At 38.4% G+C, this 22,798-nt stretch overlaps 1 protein-coding gene across 4 annotated transcripts in view; it reads left to right on the top strand.

The window, feature by feature from the left end:
• The window catches only part of PPM1A (protein phosphatase, Mg2+/Mn2+ dependent 1A), a 36,417-nt gene extending 14,536 nt beyond the window's left edge, over window positions 1-21,881 (top strand). The window contains exons 2-6 of one of the 4 annotated variants that reach the window (XM_032235840.1): window positions 6,337-7,187; window positions 9,413-9,530; window positions 17,744-17,852; window positions 18,973-19,030; window positions 20,067-21,881. In XM_032235840.1, the coding sequence (XP_032091731.1) occupies window positions 6,354-7,187; window positions 9,413-9,530; window positions 17,744-17,852; window positions 18,973-19,030; window positions 20,067-20,072 (1,125 nt within the window). In that variant the 5' untranslated portion in view covers window positions 6,337-6,353 and the 3' untranslated portion in view covers window positions 20,073-21,881. Of the gene's footprint in view, window positions 1-6,336; window positions 7,188-9,412; window positions 9,531-10,775; window positions 10,814-17,743; window positions 17,853-18,972; window positions 19,031-19,395 lie in introns of those variants that run through there. The other 3 variants (XM_032235834.1, XM_032235827.1, XM_032235846.1) reach the window with 3 other exon arrangements.
• The last annotated feature ends 917 nt before the right edge of the window (window positions 21,882-22,798 follow it).

The following is a 22,798-nucleotide window of genomic DNA, read 5'->3' as shown; positions in this document are numbered from 1 at the left end:
CCACCTGGGCTTCCTTCATAGCTTGGTGTCAGGCCGCCCAGGTAGTGCCCACCAGGGTCTCGGTTCCACGGGTTGGATAAGGGGCTTTCCCTGGGCACCGTGCGTAGGCAGCTTGCTGTGCTTGCTACAGTTCTTCAGTTTTGTTCAGTTTTTTGTTCAGTTTTATTAGAATTTGTAGGCTGCCCTTTTCCCTGAAGGGACTCAGGGCGGCTCACATAAAACCGGGAAGGGGAATACAGACATCAAGATAGAAACATATAATAAAATGGTAGGCAACATACATTCATCATTCGGGAGGGGCAACTATCCTTATCCCCAGGCCTGACGGGCGAGCCAGTTCTTCAAGGCTATGCGGAAGGCCTGGACGGTGGAGAGGGTACGAATCTCTACGGGGAGCTCGTTCCAAAGGGTCGGGGCTACTGCTGAGAAGGCCCTCCTCCTTGTGGTTGCCAGCCGACACTGGCTGGCCGATGGGATACGGAGGAGGCCTAGTCTATGGGATCTTATTGGTCGCAGGGATGTAATTGGCAGAAGGCGGTCTCTCAAGTATCCAGATCCACTGCCATGTAGGGCTTTATGGGTGATTAATAGCACCTTGAAGCGCATCCGGAGATCGACAGGCAGCCAGCGCAGCTCGCGGAGGATAGGTGTTATGCGGGTGAATCGAGGTGCACCCGCAATCACTCGCGCGGCTGCGTTCTGCACTAGCTGAAGTCGCCGGATGCTCTTCAAGGGCAGCCCCATGTAGAGCACATTGCAGTATTCCAGCCTAGAGATCACAAGGGCCCGAGTGACTGTTGTGAGAGCCTCCCGATTCAGGTAGGGTCGCAACTGGCGCACCAGGCGAACCTGGGCGAATGCCCCCCTGGTCACAGCCGTTAGGTGGTGGTCAAATGACAGCTGTGGATCCAGGAGGACTCCCAAGTTGCGAACCCTCTCTGAGGGGTGTAAAATTTGACCCCCCAGCCTGAGTGGTGGAATATTAGTCAAATCTTTGGGAGGAAAACACAACAGCCACTCGGTCTTTTCTGGGTTGAGCACAAGCTTGTTAACCCTCATCCAGTCCATAACGGCCTCAAGGCCCCGGCCCATCACATCTACCGCTTCATTGAGTTGGCACGGGGCGGACAGATACAATTGAGTATCGTCCGCATATTGATGGTATCTAATCCCGTGCCTGCGGATGATCTCTCCCAGCGGTTTCATGTAGATGTTGAATAGTAGGGGGGATAAGACCGAACCCTGAGGCACCCCATAATTTAGGGGCCTAGGGGACGATCTCTGCCCCCCCACTAACACCGACTGCGACCTGTCCGAGAGGTAGGAGGAGAACCACCGTAACACGGTGCCTCCCACTCCCACCTCCCGCAGTCGTCGCAGAAGGATACCATGGTCGATGGTATCGAAAGCCGCTGAGAGGTCAAGGAGGACCAGGATGGAGGGATGTCCTTCATCTCTGGCTCTCCAGAGATCATCAATCAATGCGACCAAAGCGGTTTCTGTGCTGTAACCGGGTCTGAAGCCTGACTGGAAGGGGTCTAGGTAGTTTGCTTCCTCCAAGGACCGTTGGAGCTGGAAGGCCACCACCTTCTCAACAACCTTCCCCAAGAAGGGAAGGTTGGAGACTGGGCGATAGCTATTAAGAACAGCTGGATCCAAGGATGATTTCTTCAGGAGGGGTCTCACCACCGCCGCTTTCAGTGCGGCGGGGAAGTTCCCCTCCCGAAGGGAGGCGGTTACAACCGCCTGGATCCAGCCTCGTGTCACCTCACTGCAGTTCGTGACCAGCCATGAGGGACACGGATCCAGAACACAGGTGGAGGAACTTACAGCTCTCATGGCCTTGTCCACATCCCCGGGGGTAACGTCCTGAAACTCAACCCAGAGCTGTTCTACTTGGTCCCCCTGTGCCTCGGCTGGAACTGCGGGGGTGGAGTCCAAGTCCGACCGAAACCGAGCAATTTTGTCCGCTAAGAATTGGGCATACTCTTCAGCTCTGCCCTGCAAGGGTTCCCCCGCCTCCCTTTTGTTCAGTAGGGAGCGGGTTATCCTAAACAGGGCGGCTGGACGGGACTCAGCGGATGCAACCAGGGTGGCTATGTGGGATCTTTTTGCTGCCCTGAGTGCCCTGGTGTATTCCCTGGTGCAGGTGGTTACCATTGCTCGGTTCGATTCGGACTTATCGGACCTCCAACGGTGCTCTAGGCATCTCCTCCGGCGCTTCATCTCCCGGAGTTCCTCGGTGAACCAAGGGGGTCTCCGGGATCCGCTGCCTCGGAGGAGCCGCAGTGGCGCAATCCGGTCGAGGGCCTCCGACGCTGCCGAGTGCCACGCAGCAGCCAGAGTCTCCACCGGACTGTGGGCGAGAGTGTCAGGAGCAACCCCAAGCTCTGTCTGGAACCTTGACGGCTCCATAAGGCGCCTGGGGCGGAACCACCTGGTCGGTTCCTCCTCCCTACAGTGGGGGTTTGGCCTCCGGAAGTCGAGCCTCAGTAGGCAGTGGTCTGACCACGACAGGGGTATGATGTCACTCCCCCTCAGACCAAGTTCACAAATCCACTGCTCCGAGAGAAATACAAGGTCAAGCATGTGTCCCGCTGAATGGGTTGGGCCTCGAATTACTTGGGTCAAGCCCATGGCTGTCATGGAAGCCATGAACTCCTGCGCCCCATCAGAGTTTTCACCGAGCGACGGCAAATTAAAGTCCCCCAGGACCATCAACCTAGGGAACTCAATTGCCAGCTCGGCTACCGACTCGAGGAGCGAGGGGAGGGCTGCTGCAACGCTGTTGGGAGGCAGGTACGTTAGCAGCAGACCCACTTGACCCTTGAGGTCCAACTTTAACAGCAAAGACTCACACCCGACAATCTCCGGGGCAGGGACCCTACGAGGAACTAACGACTCCCGGATGACAGCGGCCACACCCCCACCCCTTCCCTGGGCTCTCGGCTGATGCAGCACCTGAAATCCTTCTGGGCACAGCTCTACAAGGGGGACTCCTCCCTCTGGGCCCAGCCAGGTTTCAGTAATACATGCCAGGTCTGCCCTCTCGTCTAAAATTAAGTCCCGGACGAGAGGAGCTTTATGAACAACAGACCTGGCGAGGGTCCTGTTTCTCTCACTCAATTACCCATTGTTAAGAGGTTTCTTAAGGGGGTATCCAACGTGCGACCCCCAGTGTTCCATAGGTACCCCACATGGAACCTCCCTACTGTGTTGCGGGCTGTCATGGCCACGCCCTTTGAGCCGTTAAGGACAGTTTGCCTGAAGCTCACACTTAAGGTGGTGTTTTTAGTGGCTATCACATCGACTACATGAGTGTCGGAGTTGGGGGTCCTTTCCTCCAGGGAGGATTTGTGCGTGTTCCACAACAACAGGGTTGTGTTACGGTTAGATCCAGTTTTTATGCCAAAGGCAAATTCTATTTTCCATTGTTCCCAGGAGGTTATGCTTCCGGACTTCTGTCCGGATCCGGTTAGAGAACATGAACAGCAGTGGCACCGCCTGGATGTTCGGCGGCCCCTGCGTATATACTTGAAGCGGACGGCTTCCTTCTGGAGGTCGGAGGCACTGTTTTTGTCTTTCCAACCTTCATCGCTGGGTAAAAGGGTTACATCTTCCACCATTAGTCGGTGGATCACTTAGCTATTGCCCTGGCATACGAGGCCCAGAAGTTGCCTGTGCAACATTCGACGAGGAGCGCTGCCACCTCGGCAGCTTGGACCTCGCAGGCTCCGATAGACAACATTTGCAGAGCAGCAACGTGGGCTTCATCATCGCCGTTCATTCGGCATTACAGGTTGGATGCGTTCGCATTGACTGATGTGGGGTTCGGGCATAGGGTGCTACAGCAGGTCATTGCAGATCAGTAGTTTTCCCGCCCATGGGACTTAGCTTTAGTAGGTCCCTCTACTGGAGCCACCTGTCCCTCGCTTCAGAATATGGTAGTTGGTCTTACCTGAACTCCTATTTTCGGGGCTGGGACAGGAGGCTCCAGTTCCCGCCCTAGGTTAGTTAATCTAGCTGGGGTGGGGGGAGTTCGCCTTTGTGCCTTGTTTTCAGGTCTCAGGAGAGCTCGCTTCGATGAAACTGAAAGTCAAGGATGGAGCACAGAGGCGTGGCTTCAGCTTCATCCCAGTCTTGTGGCCAATTGGGCATGTTAATACCCTCCTGTTCCAGCACCAAAAATAGCAGTTCAGGTAAGACCAACTGCCATTCTATCATTACGAGGACTGTCATTTATATTCCTTTTTGTTTAACTGGATGCTGTCCTGAAAGAGCACCTGTCCTCTTAAACCTGATCTCTAAGTGACTTTGATGATAAAGTTATTACAAAACTTTTGAAGGTAAACAGTGACTGTGTTTACAACAGACTAAATCACATTTTCATTTTGCTTACAGTGTTTTCTGCAGTCAAACCATTTATGAGATTGTGGTTAAGGAGCTGTGCCTTACCAAATTTATAACTAGGACTTCAATTCTTAACGTGTTTTACCCACGATATAGCAGGATGAAAATGAATAATAGGCTTTGCCAGTAGAGAGATAATGAAAAATGTTCATTAGGCTACAAGTCATTTTGCACAGAAAGTTAAAAAGTTTTTAATTGATAATGAAATCATAACATACAATATACTGTATATTGTTGGATATATTTGCCAGAGTATGTTAATAATAAAATATTAAATGAAGAATGCCCTGCTACAGAGAGCAGGAATGCTTGCATAAATAACACAGCTTACAAATTATTTCCTGTGGCTGTTTAATGATCAAATGACTCAATACAGGATTATATTCCTTTAAAATGATATTTTAGCCATAATGTATGTTTTGAAGCAGATAACATTTCAATCCTTGGAAATATTTTATATATAGAATTTTTGGTGTAATATTAAAAAAGGGCACTTTTTATGAATGTTTTTAGGTTCCTAGGGTTAACTAATAATTTCTCACACTCCCATATGGGACTTCTTATAGATGCAGCTCGCATGATTGTGAATTAGTTTTTTACTTCAGCTTTTTTTAGTAATAGCTTTTAATACTGTTTTGATATTATTCTAGATTTTTATATGATGGCCCTTGATAGTTTTTATATGATGTTAGCCACCTGGTGTCACTGTAGCAAAATGGGCAGTGTTAAATATCCAAGTTTTTGTCTAGAATGACCTGCTTATGAGATAGCATAAGCTATCAAGTGAGTGATGTCCCAGAGTCACTAAGGGAACTTCCCAGATCATTGGCCCAGCATCTTAACTGCTAAATCATCATTCCTGTTTCACATTGGCTCCCAATCTCCAGTACCATATATTAGAATATCTGCAAGTGTAGAGGTGAATCTGTTTTGTGGATCAAATTAAGTCCCCTACATAACCTGCTAGGCTGGATAATGCCAATTGCTAGCCTTTGAAAAGGGATGTGTTTTGCTTTAATATGTTCCGTAACATTTGTATTAATTTCTGGTTGAAAAAATAAACCTTTCTATAGGAAATCACATTTGCATTTCTTACAGAATTTTTCTCTCTCTGAAATTCTATAGGAACATGAAAGTGACAGAGGGGGGGCTATAAAAATCAGAGTTGATTATTACAGTATTGGCATAGTATTAGAATACATTGTCTTCCCAAGTCTAGCATTCTCACATCTCTCATCATTATTGTTTGTCTGGTAGTGGTTGCTGGGAATTACAGGCCAAAAAACCGAAAGCTGAATTAGATCACTGAGGCCTTGTAAAGTCAGCGATAATCTTAACATCAGTCAGTTAAATTGACTTTTCTTTTCAGCTGTGAATATTCAGGCACATTAATGATCCATAAGGTCTTACAGTGTGGATACCATGTTTGATCTAATTGAATCTGGATTTGTGTTTTATTACACAAATATCTGAAAATATTATTATTCAGCGCAACAAAAGATGCAAGGGCCGTTGTTTATTTCTGAATAGTTTGAACTTTGGTTTGCTTTGTTTATACTAACTCCAAATATTTTGTTAAAAGACACATAAATAAAATACAAACCCTTCTCATCCATAGTAACAGTTTAAATATTTGTATAAATATACAAAGCATGCCTAAGACAGAAGTCTATAAATCTGCAAAAGCAAAACAGTTGAGCTTCAACTGACATTGTGTGATTCAACATAATGGACTAGGACTATACTACTACATTTCCATTTTGAGAATCTTTTTTCTTTGATAAAGGAACCTATGGCTAAATTTTTATATATATATATAAATATACATACATACATACATACATACATACATACATACATACATATATCCCCCTCCCCCCTCTCTTTCTCATGACAGTTTAACAGCAGATACGTTTATCTCCACAGATTTGAAAGAATACATCATGGGAGCTTTTCTAGACAAGCCAAAGATGGAGAAGCACAATGCCCAAGGGCAGGGCAATGGACTACGCTATGGGTTAAGTAGCATGCAAGGTTGGCGAGTTGAGATGGAGGATGCACATACATCTGTGATCGGCCTGCCCAATGGACTTGATGGATGGTCTTTTTTTGCTGTGTATGATGGACATGCTGGATCCCAAGTTGCCAAATACTGCTGTGAGCATTTATTGGATCACATCACATGCAATCATGATTTTAAAGGATGCGGTGCTTCACCATCTGTGGAAAGTGTGAAGACTGGAATCAGAACAGGTTTTCTGCAGATCGATGAACAAATGAGGCTACTCTCAGAAAAAAAACATGGTGCAGACAGAAGCGGGTCAACAGCCGTGGGAGTCTTGATTTCTCCCCATCACACTTACTTTATCAACTGTGGAGATTCTAGAGGTTTACTTTGTAGAAATACAAAGGTTTATTTCTTTACACAGGATCATAAACCAAATAATCCACTGGAGAAAGAACGTATACAAAATGCAGGTGGTTCAGTGATGATTCAGCGTGTGAATGGATCTCTGGCTGTATCTAGAGCACTTGGGGATTTTGATTACAAATGCGTTCATGGGAAAGGCCCCACAGAGCAGCTTGTCTCTCCAGAACCTGAAGTGTATGAAATTGAGAGATCAGAAGAAGAGGATCAGTTCATCATATTGGCTTGTGATGGTATCTGGGATGTTATGGGAAATGAAGAGCTGTGTGAATTTGTCAGATCAAGGCTTGAAGTCACTGATGATCTTGAAAGAGTTTGTAATGAGATAGTTGACACCTGCTTGTACAAGGTAGCCAGAAGTTCTATAGGAAATGCACTTTTATTACATTAGAGGTTTTTACATGGGGGTAAAAATCTATATATGCTATATATAATCTTGGAAAGAGTTCCTTTGTGGCACATGTGGAATTTAGAAAGGGGTACTTTGCCAACTAATAAATTGGCCTGGTTATTTTTATTCTACATTATTAAGACCATACAATGCCAATAATGTGTTTACTTAAAACTACACTTACTTTGCTAACATAGTGCTGAATTTGCATTGTATTTTGTATATTTTACAATGTAGAAAATGGATAGTTAATTTATTTGAAATTTGAAAATTACTTTTATTTTATTTTTAAAAAATGGTGCAAAGGTCTTGTTTGTATGATAGATCATAAGGAATTCTGAATCACTTCAGTTCATTTACTGTTGTTTTTTTTTAAATCTTAAGAGCTTTGGGAAGCTACAACTTTATACTAAGAATTGCTGGCGTGTGCAGCGATATTTAATTTCTATGTTGGGCTGAACTTCATTATTTGCTTTGTTTTTTCTAATTTTTTAAAAAATCATCTATGAGATATACCATGTTTTCCAGAAAATAAGACAGGGTCTTATTTTCTTTTTACCCACAAAATATGGCTTGGGCCTTATTATGAGGGGAGGATTTATTGTTTAGGGGTTGCCAAGCAGCTGCTCTCTTGCGAGCGGGCTCCCAAAGAGCCGGGCACAGCCTCATGGTTGAATGGCTGTGTTGCGCTGTCGCAGCAGCGCAACACAGCAGCCATGAAGTGACCACGCTCACAAGCAGCCCCCAGCAAACCCCCTTTCCAGCCGGGCACAGCACCATTCACTGACTTAGGGGTATCACCAAGTCGCGTGAGTGCCTGTTTGCCGCCGCCCGGCTCCCACGGTTTAGCACCTTCAAAATGCCAGTGAATGGCGCTCTGCATGGCTGGAGAGCGGGGTTATGCGAGTAGCTGTTCCCCTTTCACTCACACACTTCCCAGCCTCACAATGCCCAGGCCCAGCTCTCCCCGCAGAACCAGGGCACCTCAGCCGCTGCCACCGCATACCTTTATCTGCGGCTTCCAAACAGAGTCTTCCGACACTGGCTGCTCTGGGCATACGCTCTATGGTTTTGGGCCAGCTGCCAGCAGAGTGTACAACCATAGAGCATACGCCCAGAGCGGCCACTGCCGGGAGACTCGGTTTGGAAGCCGCAGAAAAAGCCATGCGGCGCCGGCAAAGGTATCTTCCTCTGCAGAGAGAACTGGGCCAGGGCATCATGAGGCTGGGAGGCGCGTGAGAGAGAGCGGAACAGCCGCTTGCATAACCCCCCTCTCCAGCCGTGCAGAGCGCCATTCACTGGCATTTCGAAGGTGCCAAGCCGCGGGAGCTGAGCAGCGGCGAACAGGTGCTCACGCGGCTTGGCGATACCCATAGATCAGTGAATGGCACTGTGCCCGGCTGGAAAGAGGGTTTGCCAGGTGGCTGCTTGTGAGTGTGGTTGCTTCATGGCTTCTCAGCCATTTAACCATGAGGCTGTGCCTGGCTCTTTGGGAGCCAGCTCGCAAGAGAGCAGCCGCCTGGCAACCGCCCTCTTCAGCTGGGCACAGAGCCTCACACCAACCTAGCGGTATCCCAAAGGTGCCAAGCAACACAATCACCTTTGCCTCCCCCCAAGTTCCTGCGGCTTGGCACCTTCTGGATGACGCTAGGTTGGTGAGCGGCGCTCTGCCTGGCTGGAGGTGGGGGTTGTACAGGGGGCTTATTTGCAGGGGGGGCTTATATTTTTGCCCATCAGAAAAATGTGGCATGGCCTTATTATCAGGACATGCCGTAATTTTGGGGAAACACGGTATGGAGAATTTGAGTGAAATATTAACTTAATAATTAGAAAGATCCTGGTTTAAATTTCATCCAGAGAAAACAATTGATCTTAAATCAGGCTTCTTCTAATTATTAAGCTAGTTAGAAACAAGTGAATAAATTACTTTGATAATCATCAGAGACAATTTATGTCTTAAGTTTAAAAAATAAGATAGGTATATCTATATTCTCCTAACTATAAATTAGGTTGAAATGAATTTTTATGTGAAATCAAATATCATAGAACAGTGTTCTCTTTCATATCTTAAACTATCCTTTTCTGTCATGCTATAAATATGAAGATACAATTGATAGACTTACAAATAGTGTGCTTAGAAATGTTTTAAAAAATCTGAAACTATTTCTTCCTTCCCTTTTCAGGGTAGCCGAGACAACATGAGTGTGATACTGATCTGTTTTCCAAATGCACCAAAGGTATTACCGGACGCAGTGAAGAGAGAGACAGAGCTGGACAAGTTCCTGGAAAGCAGAGTAGAAGGTGGATCTTTAAGAAAAAAATAAGTAATTTAATTTTAAACAAAACCTGAACAGCCAAGTTTTAAATATTTGTTTGTTTTTTCAATTAAATCCTTATGTGCCGTGGGATATTTATGACACATATCACTTAAAGGTACTTTTGTTGCCTTTTGTTACATGTGTATATCCTATTAAAATATGGGTCCTTGACTGTTCTGTTTACAATAGAGGAAAACACATATACAACATTTTTGTTAGAACCATTATCAGCAATAAATTTAGGTTCCAAACAATTTCTAATTGATATTAAAAGAGCATTTAGCTATCAACAGTATTAAATTTAACAGAATACTCATTAAATATATGTATCAGTATCTGTTACAAATGTGTGATAATTACAAGACAGCATAATCATAGTCTTGTAACTTGATATTAATACAATTTTGTACAATGGAATTCAAAAACTATTTTGATTTAAATCTTATTTTGGTTTAAATCATGCATTAAAAGATGCATGCCAATCTCTTATATAGCACCTTTTATATGTGCAGTGCAATCCTGTGCTTTTATACATGGGTGTTAAGTATGTTCAGAAGTAAGCTTTTATTCAAATTACTAGTTGTAAAGAATACTAACATGGACAAATATGCATTTCTTTTAAAAAAACGAACATAGTGTGAAATTAGATTAAGTCAGAATTCATCATACCTCTGAAATAGGTGTACTGACCAAATTTTATTACATTTAATTTATATGAATGTAAATTGAAGGTGATTTAATTATACCTTAAGACCATGGAATTATGAGTTTGAATAGTGGGAAATTTTGTCCGCTTTATTGACCTTTGAGTTAAACATTTCATACCTTTTTATGTTATAAAAGCTAACTGTCAGTTATAAGCCTATCTACTAATGTTTGAGATCTTAAAATTCTCTTAGTGAAGTACCAATAAGTCAGTGTGTGCTACAGTGGCTAGGAGACTAAGGTAGAAATCAGGAAACTTCTGGTTCCTGTCTCATCTTTACAATTAGCTCATTAGATGGCTCAATCAAAACACACTTCGTTGAATCTCTCCCTCCCATTTTCAAGAGGGGAACATAACACTGATATATCTGATATAAAAATTACATTAAGATAATGTTTATGAAGTGTTTTAAAACCCTGAAAGCACAATGTGATAGTATTAAACGTAATATTAAAAGCACATGAATGTAACACTGGAGGAAATTCAGATAGTGATTGCTAATACTGCATTTTTTTTCTACAGAATCACAGTCTGTGCTTATATGATATATTGCAAGCATAGTAAGTGAATGTAATTAATAAGAGTGGAAAGAAGTATTATGTAATGACAACCTAGTGAAGCTGTGTCTTATGATAAAGTCTATATATTATCTGGATAATAGCAATAGCACTTTGACTTATATACCGCTTCACAGTGCTTTACAGCCCTCTCTAAGCAGTTTACAGTGTCAGCATATTGCCCCCATCAATCTGGGTCCTCATTTTACTGACCTCGGAAGGATGGTAGGCTGTCAACCTTGAGCCAGTGAGATTTGAACTTGTGGCAGTCAGCAGAAGTAGTCTACAGTACTGCATTCTAACCACTGCGCCACAACAACCAGACATTGGGCAGTTTTCTTTATCTTGAGATAAAATTATGTTCAATGTCTGCAATCCAAAAGGTCCCCATCCTTCCAAGTGAAGACCTTATTTTTCCTAAAAGAAAATTGCTTCTAAGTTTAGAGTATTGATTTTGACATGCAAATACTTCAAACAACAGGATTAGTTATGACTCAGTAAACTGTTTTGGTATACATTTGGGTGAACTTTGTTTGCTTTACCCTTCATCTGTCACAGGAGCTCATCAAGTTTTTGTGGCCCCCTTGATTTCGATAGAACACATTTCAACAAACCCTGAGTTATATCATATATTTTCTTCCTTCCTTCCTTCCTTCCTTCCTTCCTTCCTTCCTTCCTTCCTTCCTTCCTCTCTCCCTCCCTCCCTCCCTCCCTCCCTCTGTCCGTCTCTCTCTCTCTAACACACACTAAAAAGACAACATAAGCATTTTGCATTGTTTTGAAGTTTTCTGTTTAGTTTTCCACAGAGCATCCAATTACTCTTTGAATTTGCTTTGAGTTCAAAAGTAATTTGATGGATTTCAAAAGGGATAACTGTGCCAAAGAAAACTGTTTGTAAATTACAGGCAGTATTGCCTGGTTTCTAACTTCAGGACTCTTGAAGAACAATTGAGATTATAATTGTTTTTGAACTGGGAATGGTTAAAATTTGAAATATGTATTAAACCGGGGTATTGGCCCCTCTTGGTCTATTGAAAAATAATTATTCTGGTTAATAGCTATGTTCTCTTTTGCACAATTCTTGGGAATATAAAACTGTTTGGTACAAGAAATGATACAGCTGCTGACTCATCCAGTTATATGCTTAATATACTATTTCTATTAAGATGCCAGAAAAGGCGAACATTAAAATTTAAAATCACCACATTTAACACACACACACACACACACGTGTGTGTGTGTGTGTTTAATTGAAATAAAATTGAAGCTTTTAACATTTAATAAGAGGAAAATGAACAATAAAATTAGATGTAGTCTTTTTTTCAGGATGATCAAACTTCAAAAAAAGTCAACTTTAGGATTCATATTTATTTTTTGAAAAGCTGCTTTGTTGACTGAGTTACACTACTATAATATATTATAAATTATGCCTTTATCTGTGTTCTGATCATTTATATTTATTTTGAATACATTTAATTATAGTTACGTAACAGTATTTATGACACTCAAACTTTAATACTAAGTGTGGTTCCTTAAAATTGTATTTCAAAATGTTCTTCTGATATGCTAGATACTAGGACTAGCCTAATAAAATTAAGTCCCTCAAATACAGTTGAGATTGCAGACCTCAAGGAGATTTTCTTAGAGCAAATTTTCAGTTTAGTGGGATTCTCACGTGTAATATTTCAGGGGTTACACTGGAAAATTTCACTATTTAAACATGTGTTTGTTTCATAGATGGTTATTGACTTAAGTATGCTGTAATACCCATCTTCAGTAAAACACGTATATTTATATAGAGAGATTTCCTCTTACTGAGAAAATGGTATAAGATTTCTGGATACCAGAAAGTTCTTGTTCTCTCACATTTGTAAAGATAAAGTATTTCCCAAACCTTTTAAAAAAAGTACAATGCCCATTTAATTACGGTACTGTAAATTGCTTTTCTAAGCTCCACCTGTCCTTCAGTGATCTTTTTGTGCTACATTTGAGAAAGTATTTTAAGTTAACAAAAAGCAGCTGCAAGATACTATAAAACCAAGGCCAATAAATTGGTTACATTTATGCCATAAATTATTTGTGACTGTTCATATTTCTATTTAGTTCAAATGTATTTTAATGGAGAATGTATTTCAAATGTACTACAGCTTTAGGTTCTGAAACTCTGTAGTTTAGGTAAATTGAAATCCCTTTATTTTTGTACAAAAGATAACATAGCATTAGAATGGTGTAGCCAATACCAGATGTTCACAATTCACAATAAAATACTTTATAAAACAATTTTGAAATCTTTGTTCTTTATTTTGTGTTCAGTAGTAGACATTTTTGCTTTAAAAAGTTGGTGAAATTAAAATTCTGGCCCTACAGTTTCACCTTTAAAATATACAAGTAGTCCTTGATTTCCGACCATAATTGAGCCCAAAATTTATGTTGCTAAACAAGTTAAGTGAGTTTTGCCTCATTTTATGATCTTTCTTGCCACAGTTATTAAGTTAATCACTGCAGTTGTGCAAGTTAGTAACACGGTTGTAAATTGAATCCAGCTTCCCCATTGACTTTGCTTGTCAGAAGGTCACAAAAGATGATCACATGGCCCCGGAACCATCATAAAAATATTCTAGTTGTCAAGCGGCAGACTTTTGATCACATGACCATGGGGCTGCTGCAGTGATCATAAGTATGTAGGACTGTTATGTCAATTTTCAGTGCCATTATAACTTTATAAAGTCACTAAACAAATGGTTGTAAGTTGAGGACTATCTGTACTCACTCTCATTTGTCTCACAGTACATCCAGGATCCAAGAAACTGTAATTAGTTACCCTCACTCCCACCTCCAAAAAAGTAGTTTCCTATGCCACAACAATTGACTTTTAAAACTTAGTGTCGAGATCAGTTGTTCTTTGAGAGAGGAAGTCCAGTGATTTCATTGCATTAGCATAAATTCCTTGAATGTAGCTTTATAATCAGCTCTTCAACTCCTGGCCATTGTGAAATATTGCTATTTTAGGATTGTACAGAATTATTGTAAAGTTATATAATTACTTAAATTTTCTAGTATGCTTCCTGTTGTTGCTATGTATTAGCCTACAGATGGGGCTAGAATATTTTTAAAAAGTTACTGTCATATACTTCAAAATTATTTCATCAATTGTGTTCTTGTTTTTAAATTTCATTTTTTTTATATAGATCAAAATTATGAAATTATTTCTTATTTTATTTTGAGTGGAATGTTGACATATATCTGTTTGGGAAACTATGGACCATAAGAACTTAATATACTATTGGTTAGTTAAATATGTTGATTTAAAGCTATTCCACAATTACCAATAAAAACCCATTTGATGTTATTGATTATCCATAGTTACATGCAAAATCATATGCACCCCTGGACTGATTGCATGTGTCTGTGACTTTATTAAATATATATTTTTTGAAGAAATTGGAATGTACATGTACTATTTATGTACAGTTGTTTACAGTTTCAAAATAAGAAAACTGTTATGATGGCAGATATAGAGATTTGGACACCCAACTGATTCATTTCTGGATTTCTTTATTATAAAATTGTTAGTAAGACCCATAAAGGTGATTGACTCATTCCATTGGACATTTTAACTTTTCAAAAGATATAAATACTTTTCTCTCTACTTTTAATATATGTGCATTTGAAAATAAAAACAGTTTACTTAAAAAAAAATAGAATAAGGTTGCAACCTTAAAAAAAAATCCTCTAAATCAGTGTTTCTCATATTTGGCAACTTTTAAGATGTTAAAATGGCTGCCAACAGAATTCTGAGAGTTGAAGTCCATCCTGAAGCCAAGTTCAAAAAACACTATTCTAACTGTTTCTAGCTAGCAATTTCAACTGTCAGAAACATGGTTAATAAATAAAGTTACATGGAACATTTCAAGTGAAAGCAAGATCCGAAAAACCAAAACAAATCTTTCTTAGAGCAGCTTCAAAACTAGTTAAGAACTAATAAAGCAGAATCAACAGACCTTGCAAACAAATGCTGAAAAGTGAAGCTGTCATTTGAATAATTTTCCACAGGTCCACTGAACAGTGTTGCTAATACAATTATGATCTGCATGGGAGAGTTGCCAGGTGAAAACATTTTATTTGCATGCATCACATAAGTTGCAGTTCAAAGTATGCAAAAGATCAGTGTGAAATGTTTTTAAGCAAAGTGCTCTGGATTGATTAAACAAAAACAGTTAACAGTTTTTTTGGGGGGGAAGTATTTGCTGGGGGAAAAACACCTTGCTATCCATTAAGCACAGCAGTGACTTATGTTTTTAAGTTGAATGGATATAGGTAGCACAGGAAATACTATGCAAATGAAAGCAACAATGGGTTTAAGTAAAAAGCAAAACATTATAGAAGAAAATGTCCCAATTAGTCAACAAATTGAAGCTGAAAAGAGATTGGATATGTCAACATCAGTGATCCAAGATAATCCTCTAAATCAACCTTGACAATACTTACAGGAAAGAATGTTAAAGATTTTGGTATAGACTTCACAGTCCCCAGACTTGAATATTATTGAAAATTTTGAGGGAGATTTCAAAGATGCAGTGTGCGCTAAGAAACTGAGGAATTTATTAAAATTTTTCAAGGAAGAATGGGAAGAAATAGCAGAAACAAAAATATGCTAATTACAAAAAATGTTTAGAAGCAGTTATTTTTGCCAAAGGGGATGTAACAAAGTACTGATGGAAATGGTGTCCAAACTTCTTCTCTTACTACTTACTTTTTCTTATTTTATAAACAATTGAACATAAATATTGCATACACATTGTTATTTGCAGAAATGTTTCATGCAATTATATCACAAATCAAAGCAAATATTCACAAATAAAAATTGTAATCTTTTTAATGGTTTGTACAGGCAGTCCTTAACTTATGATTGTAATTGAGCCTGGAACTATGGTTGTACATTGAAGCATAATATGACTGGACCCATTTTTTTTAGCACTTTTGCAGTGGTTATTAAATGCATCTATTTTCCCCATGAGCGTTTTTTTTATCAGAAACCAGAAATAAATGCCAGAAACCAGCAAAAGATGTAGCAGTTGCAGTCATGTGGAAATGTATTATAAAGAAGAGGTGATTGCCAAGCACTCAAAATGTGTTCATGTGACCACAGGAATGTCTGTGAGGCCATTGTAATTTTGAAAATGTGTTATAAGTAGCTGTGGAGTGGCCCATCATAATTGGATAGTTATTAAGTGACCAATTGTAAGTCAAGGACTACCCACAGATCTGCATTATCTATGAGAAAGAGAGCATGTGTGTGTGGTATCCAGTTAAGGAATCTCTAATAGGTAATCTCAGAAATACCTTGAACTGTATCTTAGAGGATTAGCTACCATGTAATAGAAACATTACTGGTAAAAATTATTTTTAAAATTATTTTTTATAATTTTTCTTGATTTTCTGAATATTGAAGCAGAAGAGCAGAAATTATTTTAGATTAGTTATTAATATTCTGAAAAAAGATATCTATGAAATGTGCAGCTTTGATTATTCACCGACAGTAGATTGAAAGTGTTATAGGTCTTAGAGTTCAAATATTGTTTAAACTGTATTGTTTAATTGTTGTAATTAAACAGTTTCTTGGTAGTTACCGTATTTTTCAGAGTATAAGACGCACCTTTTTTCCTCAAAAAAAAAACCTGAAAATCTGGGTGCATCTTATACATCGAATACAGATTTTTTTTGCCTCCCAAAGCCCTGCCCCTTTCACCAAAATGGCTGTGCAAACCCTTATGGAAGCTTTCAGACAGCTCCTGGGGGATGGGGAAGGCAGACATGAGCAAAAAATGGGCAGTTCCCCCCCCCAGCCCCCAGCAGCACTCTATTAGCCTCCATAAGGCCATGCATGCAATTTTTTTTGGCAAAAAAACAGGCCCATTTTTGTGAAAAGGGGCCATTTTTTGGCTCTTTTTTGCCCCAGAAGCACTCTGCAAGGGCCCCCCCACATGTTTTTTATTTGGAAAAAAAAACAGCCCTGTTTTTGCGAAAATCTGGTCGTTTTGGGAGGTTTGCAGAATGCAAAAACTTTTTTTTCTTTTGGAAAGCTTTTTAGTTAGAGTGATGGATGAGAATTACATTGATCAAGTGCTGTGCCAGCAGAAACAAGTCTTGGGTTGTCAGCAATTTTCTTCTCCATCACATGGATAAATACACCTGGAAACATCTACCTACCTACTCTCTCCCACCTACCTACTGTATTTCTCTCTCTCTCTCCCTCTACCTACCTACTCACTCACTCTCCCTACCTACCTACTGTATTTCTTTCTCTCCCTCTCTATCCCTCTATCTACCTACCTCCTTTTTTAAAAAAAAAATGCCTCTTCAAAACCTTGGTGCGTCTTATACTCCGAAAAACACGGTAGTACATTTTATATAACGAGCATAGGAATTTGAGTTTGGTGTAACTTCCATTATTTTATAATTCTTTTTTTCAAAGTTAACATGCACTGAACTGTATGATTTTTTAAAAATTTTAGTTTATTAAAATAAAGACTAGTTTATAAAACAGTCTCCAATCATGCTGGAATTTGAACGTTATTGATTAAAAATGCTAATTGAACGTATCAGTAAAGAAGTGATCTCTTTTCTTCTGGTAATTCCAATCATTAACATGTCAGTATTCAGGGGTGCTAGAATACTGATATTTTTATGTAATTATTTAATAAATACATTACAAACTTCTATCTATTTTTGAATGAAAAATAAACAGAATCAGGGATATTATGAAAAGGTAGAGTATCTGTGAGCTGCATTTCTGCTCAAATTTCCTAGGGCAAAATCATTAAAAAGGCAAAACTTTTGAAACCTTGAATTGTCTTTGATTAAACTAAATGTTGCAATGTTTTCTAATTGTGATTGAACTGAATTTACAAGAAGATAACTTCTGATTCCCAGAGATCATAAAGAAGCAGGGTGAAGGAGTACCAGACTTAGTCCACGTCATGCGTACATTGCAAACCGAGAGCATCCCAAATCTTCCACCTGGGGGTGAATTGGCAAGCAAGTAAGTTTGCACCAGGGTAAATATGCTTTTGAGTTTAAACAAGGTATATACATTTCATAAAATCTGCCTTAAGGGTGATAAAATATTTTCAATAACATCCATCTATAATCACAATCTCTTTCAAATGTTAATACAAATGATGAGGTGAAACTAATATAAATTGCAAAATGCTTCGTGCTCAAAATGCATCCTTTTCACTTATGTATATTAAAGAAAAAATGTATATATATTTTAAAAAAATGCATCCTTTTGAGTTTGAAATTAGCATGAAACAATCATTTTGAGTATGAAGCCAGAGCATTTCAAGTATTTTGGGTGTATTTTAAACTTGAAGCAATATATTTCCAATTTGAGGCGGGCTTCTTTCAAGATTAAACCATCTTCCCAAAGCTCAAAATGACCTTTCTCTTTTTTTTTTTTTTTTGAACTTGAAATGGGGTTTTGACATTGAAATAGTTTGTGTTGTTTTAAAAGGGATTGAATTCAGATCATTATAAATTTGCTGCTCCTGCTCAGTTGCATACTAAATGCTAAAAATAAAAGACATCAGTATCAGCTGATTAAGTGATATTAATTTATAAATGGTCTTATTTCAAATAAAATGAATTAATGGCATCCAAAATTTTATTGTCTAGGGAATATAACTTTAAAAGAGATAATACATTCAGCTGTGTGTGAAATTTACATCAAAATGTGGTATGAAGTTAAAATATTGTCAACTAGACAATTAGTAGAACCTTTGGCATTATATGACCTGATGGTTATATGTTCATTTCCGAGTTCAGCTAGTGTGTTGCACGAAGATAATTCAATGTCTTTCTTAATTAAGCTATTGTTTGGTCCTGCCGTTATTTTAAGTTACCAAATAGCTCCACAGTTTCTTTTTTTCTTCGTTTGTTTTTAAGGTCATGTTCTTATTTTATTTTAATACTCTGGAATTTTTGATGCCACTTTGAATTCCATTTGGCTCAAATATTATGTGTGATTTGTTAATAAAACTAGTCATATTGGTAATGATAATGATGTTTCTATTTTAAAACTTTAAAAAATCATGTTTGACTACTAGGAATTACTGTCCTTTAAAATTTGTTTTATTTCGGTTTTTCTTTACCTGATTTAGACGGAGTGTGATTGAAGCCATTTATAACAGACTGAATCCTTATCGGAATGATGAAGCTGTGAGTATTGGCACCACCTAGCAGTTTTCCCTTATTAATTCTGACTGAAAAATTACTTTATTATTCAGTCATTAATTTTACTTTGTTAGTATAAATTGTATTCACTAAAATATTCTTTTCACAATGTTTAAGCTTAATAAAGTACTAAACTGAAATATCTTGGAAGATTTTATTGCTTTTAAGTTAAATGACCAGCTATAATTCGCTGACAGAAAACATACTGTGCTTTGGAGTTAGTTATTTAAGGGTGATGTTTGCTCTCAATAACTTTTATCTTGTGTTTTGTTAAATTTATAATTTGTCCCAGAGTAAAGAAAAGAAAATCAAAATCCTAAAATTATGGACATATCTACCACCCTTTTCAGTCTGGATTATCCAGAAATTGCTGTAATTTTGGGCGCTCCAGACTTTAAAGGGTTTGTTCTCTTTTCTTAAAGGACTCTGCAACAACTGATGATATGTGGTAAAATGCCATCTAAGCTGTGGAATTAGCACCAATTCTCCTAATGGAAAAACTTACCCAACCAACAATGATCCTTCTTAGCATCCATTTCATACATGCTTGAAGGGAAGTGATGTTGGTATTAGTGAATACATCAGAAAACAGCAGTTCAACACTTATCCCAGGAATAATCTTGTTTTTGTGTGTGAAGCAAACTTCTGTAAAAGTGATACTGAAACTATGATGCTGTAAATTGGACTCCAAGCAATTTTATGTTGTATGATTTTGTTTTGTAAAGTGCAGTTGTGGTTGTCCAGAATGCTTATTTCATAATGAGCTGTTTTACATCGTAAATGAAAGGCTTGGTTTGTTGTTTAACGCAACAGTACTCTAGCTCTTTCTCTTTGTTTTTGTGATTCTGGATTGCTGGGAGTAGCAACCTAGCCAGTAAAATACTCAGGAGGTGCATGAAAATTTTGTAAAGGAAATTTGATAATAAAAGCAGATTATTGTAACTGTAATATGGAAAATAACTGGAACACAGTTAATTTTCCTTCAGACTTTAATTGTTTTTTTATCTTAAAATTATGGCAGATCTAAAAGTCCCACTGAAATGTGTGAAAGATTTCAGCAAAAGAAGAAAAGTTCACCAACTTTACAAGATGGCTATTAAATAGATCATGGGAGCTAAAAACTTTTGTGAATTGCACCTTTTTTTAGAGAAAACTTTTACCTTCAATTAAGTATCAATTATGTTAAGAGATGGTATCTTTCTATATTTAGTAGGAGCATGCACCATTTTATTAGCCTGATTGGCTGGATTGGCTGCTGTTCCAAGTAAAAATTCTTTTAATTCCATTTTATCAATAAAGCTTGATTTAACAAGAAATTTAACAAGAAATGTGTAACTCTTTCTCTTTCCTTTTGTCTTCTGAAATGTTCATAAATAAAGTGTCATGTTGATAAATATTTTTATTAAAACAGTTGCCCATTTATGAAATGGGAAGAACTCTTGACTGTGCCCGAGGCACAAATGGAGTTTATTTTCTAATTAGTGGGCATAATATGCTTTGAGAAACAGAATGATCTTGTTACCTGAGTTTTATTTCAAGATTTTAGTTTGATAGCATTCTATGAGCATAGTGTATACTTGCTTCTTAACGAAAACTAATTTGTCAGAGAGCCTGACAATTTTATTTTGACTGAACAGTAGGTGTGATTTGAAGTGCATAGATTCAGAATATTTAATTGTTGAGTTTAATTTGCTTTAAAAAAAAATGAAATAATAAAACTAATTTGACTTGAATTTTCCTCTACTGAAAACAAGATAACTTGATTATGTGTTTGCAGAACTACTGTTTTACGCACCTTGTATTTTCTTTTTGTTTTTTTCAGTTGAGGATATTGCATGATCATTATGTATTTCTTTAAACTTTCAGCCAACTGATGCCCCTCCAAAGGAAAATCAACAAAATATATAAATAGATAGTAACAATGTAGCTAGTGTTTTTTAAAAGGTGTAAAACATACCTTTTTATAGGAAGCAATGTACAACTCACGTTTATATCCCTCTTTCCCTAATTTTCAGATATACATTTGTTTGTATATAGAGCCTTAAAACTATTGCAGTTAGGAAATGTTGAAAAAGTAATGTCTAAGGATTGTTATTATTATAATCACAAATATTTTATTTCTCTTGTTTGGTTGTTTAATATCATTGTATTCAGTTTCTATTCCTTTGAAGCATGAATGAAGAAAACATAAGCACTATTTGTATTTATAAATTTAGAGCAGCTTAGGTAAAGCAGCAGTCCCTCATCTACCTACATTAAATGCTTAAAATACAGTTTTGTTGAGTTCAGGCAATAAAATTGTTAAGTATAACCGTATACACCTAATTAAGAGGCTATATTTGAAGTACTAATCAATTAACAAGAATGGGTTGGTTTTAGAGTTAGAAACAAAACTCAGATCATTATTTTTTGTGTATATTGAAGTATACACATATGTAAAAGGTGGCAAAAACTCAGATCAGAAACAAGTTTTTAAAATTCTCAAATGGAAAGCCATATGATTAATATTATTAATTGTAATAATAGCACATGTTTAAAATTTGGTGTTGATGCAACGTCTTAAAAGAAAGATGAGAACAGTTATTCTGCTATTGTTTACCATCGTTCATAAAAGTATGAATTGACAGAAAAGAGGTACAGCAGTTGTACATTGGCCTAACTACGCTTGACTCTTTAATGGGGTCAAGGCACTGTGTTACTAGACTTTATTATTACACAGCAATTTTACGTATTAAAGTGAAATTAAATTCATATAATCCATGGATTACAAATTTTAGTAAGGTTATTCTTGTTCACCAAACTGCAAAAAATAAAAACGTGTGTGTGTTTTTTTTTTTCATTTTTGCAACTTTTTTAAATGCTAGAAATGTCTGAACACCTCAGGGGTAGTCCAGCATAGTTTAAAGAATTGTGTGCTACAGTATTTATTTCCCTAGCCAGAGGTGAAAGAGTGGATGCCTGTCTGCTGATGAAATAAAATAAAACAATGGTCCCAACTTTTGCCTTTTCTTTCTATGCATCTTGTTCTCTATATAGTATTTTTCACAGCATTAAATTTCTGGTATAGTTTAAATGGAGACTTTTGAGAACCGATAAATTTAAGGTAATTTAAGACAATTCTGTGTTAAGTACCCTTAAACAATGATACTCCCATCATTCCTTATTTTGGGGGAGGAGGGCGTATTTGAGTTTGTTTTACAAAAGTCATAAATAATATAGTAAGTATGATTTAGTTCCACACTATTAAGTACCCCAACATTTCTCCTTTTCCAAGCATATTCCAGGGAGCATACTTCTAGGGAAACTGACCCTGGAATGGAGACCTTCCTTCCTTATCAGGGGTCCCTTGCAAACTTCCCTGGTTTTTCATGATTGCCCTCAAATGAAACAAGGATTTTTGGGGGGGGGGGGGGAAGAGTGCAGTCTTTTGCTTAATTCAGTATTTCTGGTTATTTCAGCAGGTGTCAGCACTCTACTGAAGTGGCCCACTGTAAATGGGAAGTTGGGAAGTGTAATAAATGAAGTTAGACATTCTGTGAAATAATTCATTTTTCTTTTTCCCCATGGGGAAAAAAGAAAACCTGTGACTTTCCATCAACATATTCCTGGCAAAAATCATATAAGAAAAGCAGATCATATGCTTTGTCATGGCAAGGGATACAAAAGCTATAACAAAAACTATAAAAATATCACCACAAGTGCCTTTCATCCGCCATTGAAGGGAGATCTCCTCAAACAACCTAGCCCACGCTT

Source organism: Thamnophis elegans, chromosome 1, assembly GCF_009769535.1.
Source record: "Thamnophis elegans isolate rThaEle1 chromosome 1, rThaEle1.pri, whole genome shotgun sequence".
Lineage (NCBI taxonomy): Eukaryota > Metazoa > Chordata > Lepidosauria > Squamata > Colubridae > Thamnophis > Thamnophis elegans.
The sequence above is the reverse complement of the archived record's forward strand: the minus strand, read 5'-3'. Positions and strand labels throughout refer to the sequence as shown.